General features: G+C 38.8%; 1 protein-coding gene across 3 annotated transcripts in view; it reads left to right on the top strand.

The window, feature by feature from the left end:
* The window catches only part of Kat6a (lysine acetyltransferase 6A), a 141,465-nt gene extending 126,678 nt beyond the window's left edge, over positions 1 to 14,787 (top strand). For all 3 annotated transcript variants that reach the window (XM_004855290.4, XM_087217386.1, XM_004855289.4), the window contains 5 exons: positions 281 to 512; positions 1,214 to 1,421; positions 2,508 to 3,149; positions 6,995 to 7,343; positions 9,440 to 14,787. In XM_004855290.4, the coding sequence (XP_004855347.2) occupies positions 281 to 512; positions 1,214 to 1,421; positions 2,508 to 3,149; positions 6,995 to 7,343; positions 9,440 to 12,141 (4,133 nt within the window). In that variant the 3' untranslated portion in view covers positions 12,142 to 14,787. The remainder of the gene's footprint in view (positions 1 to 280; positions 513 to 1,213; positions 1,422 to 2,507; positions 3,150 to 6,994; positions 7,344 to 9,439) is intronic.

The raw sequence follows: 14,787 nt of genomic DNA, 5'->3' as shown, positions 1-14,787 counted from the left end.
TGTTAATGGGAGTCTTAATTTTTTAACAGCTTGATATTTAAACAAAGTGATTTATATTGATTGTAGACAAAATTCAATCTACTGTTCAATATATAAAAATTGTTATCTTCCTCTAAATTTGTTTTAGTTTTGCAGTTTTGTTCCCCATTTTTGAAGGAATTTACCTTTGATATTATTATTGCCTATAATACTTGGATTAGGTGTGGGAAGGGGCATTATTATTTTGGTGAATCAAATTGTTTTAGGGTCCCTGACATTTTTTGATCTGGGGTTTCTTTAGGTTATTTGTTATCAAAGCGTGAAGGCCAGGCAGGGTCTCCAGAGAAACCATTATCAGATCTTGGACGTCTTTCCTATATGGCTTATTGGAAAAGTGTAATATTGGAGTGCCTTTATCACCAAAATGACAAACAACTCAGCATCAAGAAGTTAAGTAAGTTGACTGGAATCTGCCCTCAAGACATCACTTCCACACTGCACCACCTACGAATGCTGGACTTCCGTAGTGACCAGTGAGTATCAGATCCCTCTGTACACTTTTAGAAGGTAACTAGAGGGAAGCTTTTGGGTGAGGTAGCCAGATTACTGGGAAAAGGGTGGTAACTAATATAAGTGGTATACTTGGTGGTATTGAGAAATTATTTTTATTTCTATGGTATTTTATTCTAACGACTATATTTTTAAGTTGTTTTTCTAGTCTTCTTTCTAACTTTTGGACCTAAGCCACTGAATCTCATCTTGTGGAATTGAGAGCTCATTTTATAAGAATTAACAACATAGAAACCATGTCATTAAATAAAATATGTCCTTGATTAATTTCTGTATAAATGGTACAAAGTGAAATGAATATTGAGGACAGACAGTCCATCCTTGCCCAAAGTAGTCAGGAAAAGTCACAGAGGCAGACATTTGAGCTAAATAGAGAATAGGAAAGAAAGATCAGAAGAACAGGAGAAATGGCAAATGTGGGAAGTATGATTCAATAAATGGTCAAATAATATACTCCACTGCTATAGTGGCATATAATGTTTTTGTCCAACTTCATAGTTATTAGCTATCACATTGGTAGCATATTATCCTATTCCATCTTCCCAAGCAGGCTATTTGTAAAGCATTCATCATTATCGTTTCCAGGGTTAGGTTATATCTGTATATTAATTTTTTTGTGCATCTTGTACATTGTTGATTGCTATAAACTTTTCTCTGGTTTTAGATTTGTGATTATCCGCCGGGAAAAACTTATCCAGGATCATATGGCAAAGCTTCAGTTGAATCTGAGACCAGTGGATGTAGATCCAGAATGTTTACGCTGGACTCCTGTCATAGTCTCCAACTCTGTTGTCTCAGAGGACGAAGAAGAGGAAGCTGATGAAGAAGAAAACGAAGAGCCGCAGTGCCAGGAAAGAGATTTAGAGACCAATGTAAGGGCATGAGTGTTGTGTTTTTTATGACAGATGATGTTGTTTTGGTTTTCATTAGTATTTGTGGTATGTATTATGATATTTTACCAACAAAGTAAATTCATCCTAGAATTTTAGAGTTTTATTTCAGTGGTAGAAATTTCAGGAAGACTGGCTCTTATTTGTGTAGTTTGTAAGCCCATCAGGTTTCTTAAACTGTGTTAATTATGACTAAAAATTATGACTAAAAATTCATCTCTAGGCAGTTGGATTTTAAGCTGTATAGTAATTGAGTCTGCATTAATCTATGACAGTTGTTAAAATGAAATGAAAATACATGTTCTTTAAAATAGAATGTTAGGGAAATGTTTTCAGCAGAGCACTGAAAAGTTCAGTGGATATACAGACATCTTTAACAATTGAAAGGTTGATAGTTATCTATACTACATTGTACAGTTTTCAACATTTTTCTTTATGTGATATATACCTTTTTTTTCCCCTTTCATCCTTACGTCCTCCTTTGATAAATATAAAACTTTTGACATTTTTAGTGTAATTTAATTTTCAAAGTGGAATTAAATATTAGAATGAAAATAATTTCAGAATTTTTTTCATATTTTTCAATTGTCTTTTTCCTCTTGCCCATGCTCTGAGAGCCTATTCTACCCTGTTGATAAATTTTTATTTTAGAAAAACTTTATATATAATCTCACCATTTATAAGAGCCACTCACTTTGTGTATCAGGATGAAACACAAACTGCAGTCAGACTGCTTAGATTTGTGTTCCAGCTTCTTAATTTACTAGTGTATGACATAGGTAGTAGTAGGGGTTTTTTTGTGCCTCTGTACCTCATTTGTAAGATGGAGATAAGACAATACTTCACACAGTTGTTGTGAAGATTAAATGAATAATGCATAAGTAGTAAATAGTACATTTAAAACATTGCCTACATAGGAAATGTTCATGTTAATTATTAAGTAATTAGTCATTTTCCTTTTAAAGCTCTGATTTCTTATCTCAGTATGTATTTAAAAGAGCAGAATAGGTGGATATAATCAAACAGGACTGAAAAATTAAGCAGCATTGTTTTATTTTCTAAAATCAGGTGGGAAAGTCAGTATCTCGGGAAAACAAAGATCAAGATTCTTATTCTTCAGTAGAAAGTGAAAAGAAACCGGAAGTTACAGCTCCCGCTGTCTCTACACGTTTGAGCAAACAGGTCCTTCCCCGAAACAGTCTTCCTGCAAACAGCCAGCCCTCTCGGCGGGGCCGCTGCGGGAGGAAGAACAGAAAGACCCAGGAACGGTTTGGTGATAAAGAGTCTAAACTGCTCTTGGAAGAGACTTCATCAGCTCCTCAGGAACAATATGGAGAATGTGAGGAAAAGTCAGAAACCTCCCAAGAACAATATGCCGAGAGTGAGGAGCAATTGACAGCCTCTCAGGAGCAGCCAAGGCAGGAAGGGAAGCCAGACATTCCCAAAAGAAGATTAAGTGAGGGGATTGAGCTGTGGCGGGGACAGTTAAAGAAAAGCCCCGAGGACCTGAAGTGCAGATTACCAGAAGGAAATGATAGACTGCAGCGCTGCTACAGTGATGGTGACAGGGCTGTCCTTAGAGGCTTTAGTGAGAGTAGTGAGGAGGAAGAGGAGGAGGAGGAGGAGGAGGAGGAGGAGGAGGAGGAGGAACCAGAAAGTTCTCGGTCAAACTCACCACCAATTCTTACAAAACCCACTTTAAAGAGAAAGGTAATATATTTTGTACATGTCTTTTCTTCCTCTAGTTGCAGTTTATTGTACACCTGTTTTTCTGTCTTACAGTTCTGAAAGAATAAAACTAGAAGTTCCTAGTGTTGTTTTTAAACTTTTAAACCTCAATATATTATAGCGCATGATCTTCCCAGGACATACTTGAAATGTGTGACGTTTGGTTCTTGGGAATTATTTATCACTCATAAGTTTATTTAAGGGCAAACTGTTTTAGCTTGCTGGTTTTGTGTTCAAATCAGGCACAGTGAGAGATTAACAATAATAAACAACAGTAAAATGGAACAATTATAACAGTATAATAAAAGTTAGGTACTGAGAAGAAGTTTGTGGCATCTTTTTGGCTTATCTGAACTGCCAGCATCACTGCTTTTGCACTTGGGGTCTTTATTAAGTAAAAGAAGGGTGATCTGAATGAACACAAGCACTGGGATACCAAGACAGTCTATCAGAAATCAAAGGTGGCCACTAAGCGCCTCACGGGTGGCTATTGTACGAAGCATGGATATACCAGACAAAGGGATCCTTTACATCCAGGGCAGGAAGGAAGAAGCAGGATGGCACGAGACTTCATCACACTATTCAGAACAGCATGCAATTTTAAAATTATGAATTATTTCTGGAATTTTCCATTTAATATTTTTGGAGTGCAGTTGAACATGAGAGTAAGTAAAATTATGGAAAGTGCAACTAGTGTTAAGAGGGGACTACTGTATACCGGAAGTATCCCAGGGTATGGAGTGAACTTTCAACACTGCCTAAGCCAGCCAGATTCAGGCACGTTAGTGCCCTGCAGAGCCCCACTCTGTAGAGATGGGTGACAGCTTTCTCCCAGGGCAGTGAAATCATTCCTTTCCTTACCAAGACCTTTTTAAAAAAAATCTTTAAAGAACATTTTCATCACTGCAAAGAAAAGACAGCAAGCTCCCATATGCCCCATACCCAGTTTGCCCTCCTATGTTGGTAGGGTATTTATTATCACAATTCATGATTCATTGTAGATCCATTAGTGACTAGAGTCCATACTTGATTCCAGTTTTCAGTTTTCCCTAATGTCGTTTTCTTGTTCAAGGGTCCTATCCAGCATACCACGCTACAGTGGGTGGTCATGTATCGTTAGGCTCTTCTTAGTTGTGACAGTTTCTCAGTCTTTCTTTGTTTTCGACAGCCTTGACAGTTGTGAAGATTACTGGTCAGTTACTTTGTGGAATATAACATCCCTTGTGAAATTAGAAAGGGGCAGTGTGGTTTTTGAGAGGAAAACCATAGAAGTAAAGTGCCCCTTTCACCACGTTAGAAAGAGGTTATCTGTCAGTATGGATCTCTGTGTCAAGGGCATGTACGATCTCAGTACACCTTCTTGTTAACTCAGGTGGTGCTTGGCAGGTTACTCCCTCCTTCCCTTTATCTTTACTCTGCTGGGGTAAAGTCACACTGTGCAGCCCACACTTAAGATGTAGGTAGTTTTCCTGAAAGCAGAATCTGCGTGAATTATTTGCTTGGGAGATTTGTCATTTCTCCCCATTTGTTGATTTATTCTGGTGTCCATTCCTGTAGTATGGTCTCATAGATATTTACCTGACATTTCAATTTATCATCCAGTGCTATTTTTTTTTTTAATTTGTTGCTCAAATTGTTCAACCTTGGCCATTAGCTCATTCCGTCGATGCCTTGATCACTGTGTGGTTTTTGTTTTGATCACTTTCTTACTTTCTGGTTCTATGAGATCCTCCAACTTTATCTTCTCTTTTTCCTGCTCCAGGCCTAGAATAAGCCATTTCTCAAAGGAGCAGAGTCATTTTTTAAAAATTCTTTTATTGGTACATTTTAGGTATACAATACGTTTACATTTATCATTGGGTGCTTGTACTTGTACATGATATATCTTGGTTCTTATTTTTCCCCCATTACCTGTGTGTCCTTCACCCCCTCCACCCTTCCCTATTTACATAGACATCATTTCCATTTTTTTTTTCTCAATTTTTCCTTTCTCTTCTTTCCTTTCCCGTTCCCCTTCCACCACCCCTACCCTTTTGGACCTTTTCCTATTTCAAATTATCAATTATTCATTTTAATCATTTTAATCCTTATTTACACTTTCAGTTTCTCACACTAGAGAAACTATTCTGTATTTACACATGTGTGTCCTATTTATTTCACTTAAGAGTATGGCCTCAATATGCATCCATTTAGCTATAAATGTCTCTAGTTTCTCGTTCTTTATGGCTGAGTAGTACTCCATTTTATAAAAAAACCCACATCTTCTTTATCCAGTTTGCAGTTGATGGGCACTTGGGCTGTTTCCAAGCTTTAGCTATTACAAACTGTGCCGCTGTGAACATGGGTGCACATATATCACTGTGGTATGATTCTTTTAATTCTTTGGGGAAGATCCCCCCAGCAGGAATAGCTGGGTCAAATGGGTCTTCTAGTCCTAGTTCTTTGAGGTATCTCCATACTGATTTCCACGGTGGTTGCACCAGTCTACATCCCCACCAACAATGGAGAAGGGTTCCTTTCTTTCCACAACCCCGCCAGCATTTGTTACTGGTTGATTTCTTGACAGCAGGCATTCTTTGTGGGGTGAGGTGGAATCTTAGTGTTGTTTTCATCTGCGTCTCTCGAATGACCAGTGATATTGAACATTTTTTCATATATTTATTTGCAAGCAGAGCCATTTTTAAATCTAATTTTAAAATTATATTCTCAGTTAGAACTCATAGATTTGAAGTAGAGAAAAACAGGACTTTGATTCATTTTACTATTCATTGTGCAAAGAATATCTTTGCCATCCCAGGGGCTTATATTGCCTGTTTATAAACTCAAATATTTTGTTTTCTTGTATTAAAAAAATATTGTGGTAACCAGTGAGATCATATGCAAAGTACTTTTGACATTCTTGAAGAAGTTCACTTGACTGGTAATCAAGGCATTGTGGACTGTATTTACAGCAGTTTCTACACTAGATGTGTGATCTTGGGCAAGTTGTATGACCTTTCTAGCCTCTATAAAATGAGGGATTGTGGAGGGATCATCTCTATTACTTTGTATACTTAAAATATTAGGTCAGCAAGTGCAAAGGTGCGCCTAATATGCCAAATTTCAATGCCAGATTCATTTCACTTTTGAAAAGTATCACTAATACCAAGTAAATACATTTCAGCTACATATTTCTACACTTCACTGGAACTTTTTATGGATGGTCCATGAAAATGATGTATAGCTTTATTGATCTGCTAACCATCAGGGTAGTATATGAGACTGTTTTTATTCCTGTTTTGCTCTGGAAGAAAAGAGAAGTTAAAGAACTAGTCTCTGGGTTGTTTCACTATTGAAATAGATGCCTCCCTGTGGTGTTAACTTCACTGAACTACTAATAAGTTAATTATAATGTCTGCTCTGTGGACATCCCTGCTTTTTCTTTCACAGTTTTATGCAACTATGCAACATCTTTATGTATAGTAGCTTGCTTTAGTATTTTGAAATATTTAGACTGGTTTTTTGGCAAACAATATTCTCATTTTATATGTGCTAATTCTATTAGATTTTTGTTGTTGTTGTTGTTGCTGATTTTTTTTTGTTTTGTTTTCTTTTTTGGTTTTTAAGACCAGGGTCTCGCTATGCAGTTCAGGCTGGCCTTGAACTCACTATGTAGCCGAGGCTGGCCTCCAACTTGGAATGATCCTCCTGCCTCAGCCTCCCAAGTGCTGAGACTGTGGGCATGTTCCACCATGCCTAGCTCTACTAGGTTTAAAACAACTTTCTTGCTATTCATAGAAAAGGTGGTATTCATTATTATTAAAATACTTGATTTTTCTACTAAATAGAAACCAGTTCTTCACCGAAGAAGGAGAGTCCGAAAACGGAAACACCATAATAGCAGTGTAGTCACAGAAACTATTTCTGAGACCACAGAGGTGTTAGATGAACCTTTTGAAGATTCTGATTCTGAGAGACCAATGCCGCGATTAGAACCCACATTTGAGATTGAGGAAGAGGAGGAGGAGGAGGAGGAGGAGGAGGAGGAGGAGGAGGAGGAAGAGGAGGAGGAGAATGAGCTCTTCCACAGAGGATACTTCCACCGCCTGTCCTCACAAAGTGTTCTCAGGTGCCGATCTGCTTCAAAGAGGAAGTCAAAAGAGGAAGAGGAAGATGAAGAATCAGATGATCCTGATGGTAAGTATGCTGATAAGTAACCACTGTTACTTATTATAGTTTTCCTTAAATACATAGCAGTAATTTAACAAAAGGCTGCAGATCCTTCAACAAAAGGTTGAAAAGTGAACAAGCCCACTAAGCAAGAAAAGGAGTGCTTGCCTGTCTCTCAGAAGTACCAGGTATATCTGTGCTGATTTTTGTACTTAGTTTCTCCTTTAACTAAGAAACTATTTTTGTCTCTGCAGAAAATATCTTAGTGTTAGGACTGTGTTCTTTTTTGCCTAATCTTTTCTCAGCCTTCATCTGAATCTTAACGGATAATGGATGAGTTGGACTTAGCACTGGGAAGATGGAATAACCATTTACTAGAATGTATACTTTCTGAATTTCATTGTATGCTGAGTGCTTGAGATAGGTATTCGATAAATATTGTGAATAAAGAAGACAGTTCTTCAGGTAGAGTAGGTTTTTGTATACTTTGGACCTTGTATCACATCTATTCAGGAATCATTCCCGAAGTGTATCTCTAAGGTGTTCCACCAAATAGTACTGTAGTACGTTTCTAATAAATGGCAACAGTAATTCAAAATAAATTCATTTTATAATACAGGTAAAAATCCAATTATTTACTTTTAAAATAGTGTTGTTTTCATTTCCTTCCTAGACACACAGAACTGGGACTTACACTAGGAACTAGATCAGAAACTAGATTTTTTGCATCCTACAGTTTTGCCAGTGTATCATGCTGCTGGTTTCTGCAGTGTGTTTGCCTTACAATGGGTTCACACAGACCTTTTTCACTTTGCTGGATGAATGTGAAGAAATCTCATTATCTATTCTTGGTACCTAAGCTTTTTATGCCATACCTAATTGAGCTTTTCATGCTACTTTTTAGTATCTTGATTTCAAATCTAGTAGATATAATGTGCATTTTCCTCATTCTGGTGTTTTTAGATAACAAGCACTTTTAATACATTGATAAGACAATTGAACTCTCCTTTACTGTGAATGATTCTTCAGTTGTACAAATATTTTGAGATACAAAATTAAGCAGCTAAAAACTTATTTTATAAATTTGGCACTTTACATTCTATCTTGAACTATTGGATAATATAGTAATATCCCATTTAAGTTCCTGTCAACTAGAATACTTTTCTCAGTTGCTTCCTGTTTTTACTTTGAAGGTACTATCATGAATTGTGCCTTTTTACCCCTCCTTCTCAAATCCTGTTGCCTTGATGTCCTTACTCTGTAAAAAATTAATGGGAATTGTGAATGCGCGTCATTCACAACTGTACACTATAAAATGATTAAAATAAATTTTATGTTAGGTATATTTTACTACCATTTAGAAAATGCTAATATCAAATTTATTTCTACTAAATACTGTTTGTGCTTTAACTTTTTCTTACTTGTCTTAGGACTAAATGCAGGTGTTTGCTTTGGACTAAAAGCCTTGAACTATTCCCAAATGAATACAGTATTGAACAATTGTTCACATGGAATGGCTCAGCCTTAGTCCTTGGCTCATGATACTTCCTGAAGTAATGACTTTGTGGAAACTAAGAACACCAGAGAGATAACATAAATTGCAAGCAGGAAAAGGAAGAATAAAGCTGATTTGTAGCTTTTCACAGTAAAGACTTCAGTGAGCTTATTACTATATTAAAAGTAATTGTTTGATAAGAACACAAGAATGAGGAAAATGCAAGTTATCTACTAGATTTGAAATCAGCTATAGACTTGCTAGAAGTACTACTTATTATTTATAAGTTTATAAGGCTTACTCCCATTTTAGAGATGATGCAACTGAAACTTAAGAGTAACTTCCTAAAGCCATACAGCTAATGATGCTAAATTTGAACTGGTTTTAATTAGTAGACGATAACATAATATTGACTAGGATCCTTCATTGTTCTGCAAGTTTACTGTATGACTTTAGAAGATGTCATTAATTAGCTTTATCCTTTAGATTCTTAATGTTTAAATGAATCAAATCACTTAGAAGCAATGACTTAATAAAATCATTTCTGTTGTACATGCTGAATGCAGAAAAAGATGCTAGACATGTAAGGTCTTGCAACTTATCTTTATTTTTTATCCCTCCTGTACAGACACTCCTATCCTAAAGCCAGTATCTCTCTTACGAAAATGTGATGTGCACAATTCTTCCCTTGAGCCAGATACATCGACACCTATGAAAAAGAAAAAGGGATGGCCCAAAGGCAAGAGCCGTAAACCAATCCACTGGAAGAAAAGACCTGGTCGAAAACCGGGACTTAAGTTGAATCGGGAAATCATGGCCATTTCTACTCAAGAATGCATCATTGAGCCGATTGTCCCCATTCCTAAACCTGGACGTAAAACCAAAACTCAAGAGAATGAAAAAACTGTGGAGCTAAAAGAAGACATCCCCTTATTGGAAGAAAGAAAGGAAGAGGAGATGCAAGTAGAAGCAGAAGAGGTTGAAGAAGGAGAGGAAGAGGACACAACCATCAGTGAAGTTAGACCTGCTTCTCCAGTGGACAGCAGCGACAGTCCTGAGACAGAAGCAAAAGTACCTGAGGTGGAGGAGGAAGAAGAGAAACCTCATATGTTAGAAGAGCAAAGGCAGTCAGAGGAGGAGCCACAAGAACTAGAAGAACAAGAGCCAGAGGAAGAAGATGAAGTGACTATAGAGGCAAACCGGAATGAAGACCATGATGCAGATGATGAGGATGATGGTCATCTGGAATCTTCAAAGAAAAAGGAGTCAGAGGAGCAACTGGTTAGAGGGGATCTCAAGGAAGAACCTGGCAGTCAGGAATCTTTTTTAGATACTAACATGCAGAATAATAGGGAGAATATAAAGGATAAAGATGAAACAGAACCAGATTCTGAAGAGGAACAGCCTTCTCATGAGGCATCTGTGGTATCAGAGCATATGCCAGGGTCTGAGGATGACCATGAAGAAGATTCAAATACTAAGGAAGAATTAATTGAGTTGAAAGAGGAAGAAGAGATATCTCATAGTGAATTGGACCTTGAAACTGTACAAGCAGTACAGTCTTTGACTCAAGAAGAAAGCAATGAACATGAGGGAGCCTACCAGGACTGTGAAGAAACTCTTGCAGCTTGTCAGACCCTGCAGAGTTACACCCAGGCCGATGAAGACCCTCAGATGTCAATGGTTGACGACTGCCATGCTTCCGAACATAATAGCCCAATATCCTCAGTTCAGTCTCATCCCAGCCAGTCTGTCCGTTCGGTCAGCAGCCCCAATGTGCCTGCCTTGGAGAGTGGTTACACGCAGATCAGCCCAGAACAGGGCTCCCTGTCCGCACCCTCTATGCAGAACATGGAGACCAGCCCCATGATGGATGTGCCTTCTGTATCAGACCACTCTCAGCAGGTGGTAGACAGTGGCTTCAGTGATCTAGGCAGTATTGAGAGTACCACAGAGAACTATGAGAATCCTAGCAGCTATGATTCTACAATGGGAGGCAGCATTTGTGGGAATAACTCCTCTCAAAGCAGCTGCTCCTATGGTGGGTTGTCATCCTCCAGCAGCCTCACCCAGAACAGCTGTGTTGTCACTCAGCAAATGGCAAATATGGGCAGCAGCTGCAGTATGATGCAGCAGAACACTGTCCAGCCTGCTACCAACTGCAATATCAAGTCACCTCAAAGTTGTGTGGTGGAAAGGCCTCCTAGTAACCAGCAGCCACCACCACCGCCACCACCACAGCAGCAACAGCAGCAGCAGCAACAACAGCAGCAGCAGCAGCAACCAGCACCACAGCCTCCACCACCCCAGCCACAACCACAACCACAACCACAGCCACAACAGCAGCCGCAGCAGCAACCTCAGCCCCAGCAGCCCCAGCAACCTCAGCCCCCACCCCCTCCCCAGCAGCAGCCCCCACTGTCACAGTGTAGTATGAATAACAGTTTCACTCCAGCTCCTATGATCATGGAGATACCAGAATCTGGAAGCACTGGAAACATCAGTATCTATGAAAGAATTCCAGGAGATTTTGGTGCCAGCAGCTACTCTCAACCATCAGCCACCTTCAGTTTAGCCAAGTTGCAGCAGCTGACTAACACCATTATGGACCCCCATGCCATGCCTTATAGCCATTCTTCTGCTGTAACTTCCTATGCAACCAGTGTTTCTTTGTCCAATACAGGACTGGCTCAGCTAGCTCCGTCTCATCCATTAGCTGGGACCCCTCAAGCACAAGCCACCATGACACCACCTCCCAACTTGGCATCCACAACCATGAACCTCACATCACCTCTACTCCAGTGCAACATGTCTGCCACCAACATTGGCATTCCTCACACTCAGAGGTTGCAAGGGCAAATGCCAGTCAAGGGGCACATTTCCATCCGCTCTAAATCTGCACCACTGCCCTCAGCAGCAGCTCACCAGCAGCAGCTGTATGGCCGCAGCCCACCCACAGTTGCCATGCAGGCTGGCCCTCGTGCACTGGCTGTTCAGCGTGGCATGAACATGGGGGTTAATTTAATGCCAACTCCTGCCTATAATGTCAACTCCATGAATATGAACACCTTGAATGCCATGAACAGCTATCGAATGACACAGCCCATGATGAACAGCAGTTACCATAGTAACTCTCCCTACATGAACCAGACAGCACAGTATCCTATGCAGATGCAGATGGGGATGATGGGGAGCCAGGCCTATACCCAGCAGCCTATGCAGCCAAACCCTCATGGAAACATGATGTACACTGGCCCCTCCCATCACAGCTACATGAATGCTGCTGGTGTGCCCAAGCAGTCACTCAATGGACCTTACATGAGAAGATGAGCAAGAAAAACTTAGAGTTAAAAACTTAAATATATATAAACAAAGGAACCTTTTATACTGACAAACCAGAGAAAAATGGACCTTTTTCCAGTTAAAATATTGCTGTAGACTTAGAGGAATTTTTCTTTGGTTTATTTTATTTTTTAGAAAACCTGATCTTCTCTTTTTTGGGGTTCATTTTGTTCCGGGTTTTGGTTTTCTTCACAGTCTTGAACATTTTACAGTAGAACTCATCAACAATGTATTTGGGGACGGGGAAACATGCACAAAATCTTTTCATAATTAAAAAGAGCCTTACTTTCTTTACATACCACATGGACAGAATTTGTGTAAAAGTGGATTATCTTTATTTTATTTTAAAAATGTATGTTTCCCCTCAGTCTTTGCAGCTCCCAATGTTGTCATTTTTAAGTGTTATATGCATCTCCAGGGTTAACCATACCCTTTTCTCCAAACCCCACTTTTCATTTCCTACTTCATTCCAGCAGGAGGCACTTATGGGAGACTCAGATGGGGGTGTGGAGAACAACCCAAGCTCCTTAAACTTATTGTTAATATTATTGTTGTTTTTATTATTATTATTATTAATAAAGTGAGGCAGGAAAATGCTTCCTCTCTTGGAAATCCCCTCCACTCCTTATACATGTACACACCTCTTGAAACCTTTCCCCAAGAATGTTTCTTTTATATAAATGGACTTCACTGAAATGTTTTTCTTGAATCAAGTGTAATATAATTTTTTCCTTCTTTTGTAATATTCCCACTCAGCACTCAGAGACACAAAATACTGTAAGTCTCACTTAACAGCAGAATCTCAGAGGAAAGCTGACTGCAATCCTAATCCAACCTTTGGAAGGATAGAGATGGTTAATTAACAGTCAAAAAGAGGAGATAAACCTCTTGTTTTTTACCACCTGGTGAATCAGCCATAACATATCTATACCCCACCCAGCCTCTTGATTTTAGTATGTACTTTGAAATGTTAATTAAGGGTCTTGATTCTTGAGCCTTCGAAGAACAGTCCCCAGCGATTTGCCTCTTACATTCTTTCATTCAGTGTTGGTGGATGACTGGATGTCGCAGTGATTTGAAAAATACCTGACAAACCTTTGACACTTGATTTTATGTTGGAGAAATAGCGCAGAATGTGTGTCCAAAGGGACATTATTTGTAGCTACTTAAGTGATACATACCTCTAGTTTGCATTTGTCTTTTGAGATCCTGAGTTCATCCCCTGTGAATCAGAGTGCAGCAGCCCCTCTCCTGTGAGCGGCTGACAAGAAGAGGGGCAGACCCACCACCAGCATCGTAGGGCACACCTGGGCAGCAGGACTTCAGCAGGTTCACATGTTGTTCCAGTCCATTCTCTTTTCTCTTGTGCAACCAGTTTACCCATTCTCTTCCTATTACTTGCTCCAGGGATAGGTAAAAAAAAAAAACTATATATATATATATATATTCCATCGTTAGAAGATGGAAACTATTATACCACTTGGTATGTGCAGTCAAATATCCAAAGGGAGAAGTACTGCTTAAAGAAATACCTGTAAGCATAATTCTCTCCTTTATTTGTACATTTTATATAGATAAATTTTTAAAGTACTAATTAGGCATTAAATTTTTTTCAGATGCACAAGTTTGTTGCTTTTTTTAATAAACTAATTGACTTTCTCAATTAAGTGTGTTAGAAAAAGGCAGAATTCCACACCTTACTGCTATCAACTCAGCATGTGCAAGGCTGTGTAGGACCCAGTTTCTCTGTATATACTATTCCAGTTCCCAGTCATCTATGTAGAAAGTGCACTGTGCTGCCCTCTCCCTACATCTTCAGCTATATCATTGCTTCCTGGATGGGATAGGGTGGGGATGGGGGGACGGGAGGGAAGTATATTGGGAGGAGGGTGGGTCAAGGCAGAAGGAGAAGCTGTTGAAATGAGGGCCATGAAATCAGTTTCTGTTGGTTTGCGGTTGTGTTTGATTTTGTTTCCTTAAAAAAAAAAAATCAATTGGGCAGCTCCCTTTTCCACAAGCCTCTTTGTGACTGTAGAACTATTGTAGAAAAAAAAATGTTCTTTTCTATATTATAAAAGAAATTATCCAACACAGTAATATTGGTACCTGTCATTTTTTCACTTCAGTTTTAAAAAAAAAATGTATTTTTAGCAAGATAACTTGGGTAATCTTCTAAAAAAGAAATTTAAAAACTCACTGTTAGTGACTTTGATGCCTTTTAAAATAAGAGCTTTTTCATTTCATTCCATCTTTAAAATTTTTTATCTTTGTTGTAGAATATTAAAAACTATTTTAAGAAAGATAAAAATTCTCTTTAAAGAGATCTCTAGAGTGTGTGAATAGAGCTCCAGATGCCTCTAAAAGCCGCATGTACAAATGAAGCTAAGTCTATTCCTGTCTGTTTATATTTGCTTTTCCTGTTTTGTAACCTTTGTACTTTGTTCATGGTGACCTGTAAGCTTGGGGAAGGGTGCCGAGATGCCTTTGGACTTCTCCATGTCATGCGCTCCCGGGCCAGTTGGCCCCCTTCCTCTCCTTGTATGTAATATCTTTTTTTCCCCTTTCTAGCAAGTACTTTCAAAAGAACTCTGTACATTTTAACATAAAAAATAAATTATGTTGAGCCATTTTGGA

This window comes from Heterocephalus glaber, unplaced genomic scaffold, assembly GCF_053883595.1.
Source record: "Heterocephalus glaber isolate CG9 unplaced genomic scaffold, H.glaber_assembly_v1.0 deba00001461, whole genome shotgun sequence".
Lineage (NCBI taxonomy): Eukaryota > Metazoa > Chordata > Mammalia > Rodentia > Bathyergidae > Heterocephalus > Heterocephalus glaber.
This window is presented reverse-complemented; position numbering and strand designations above follow the sequence as displayed.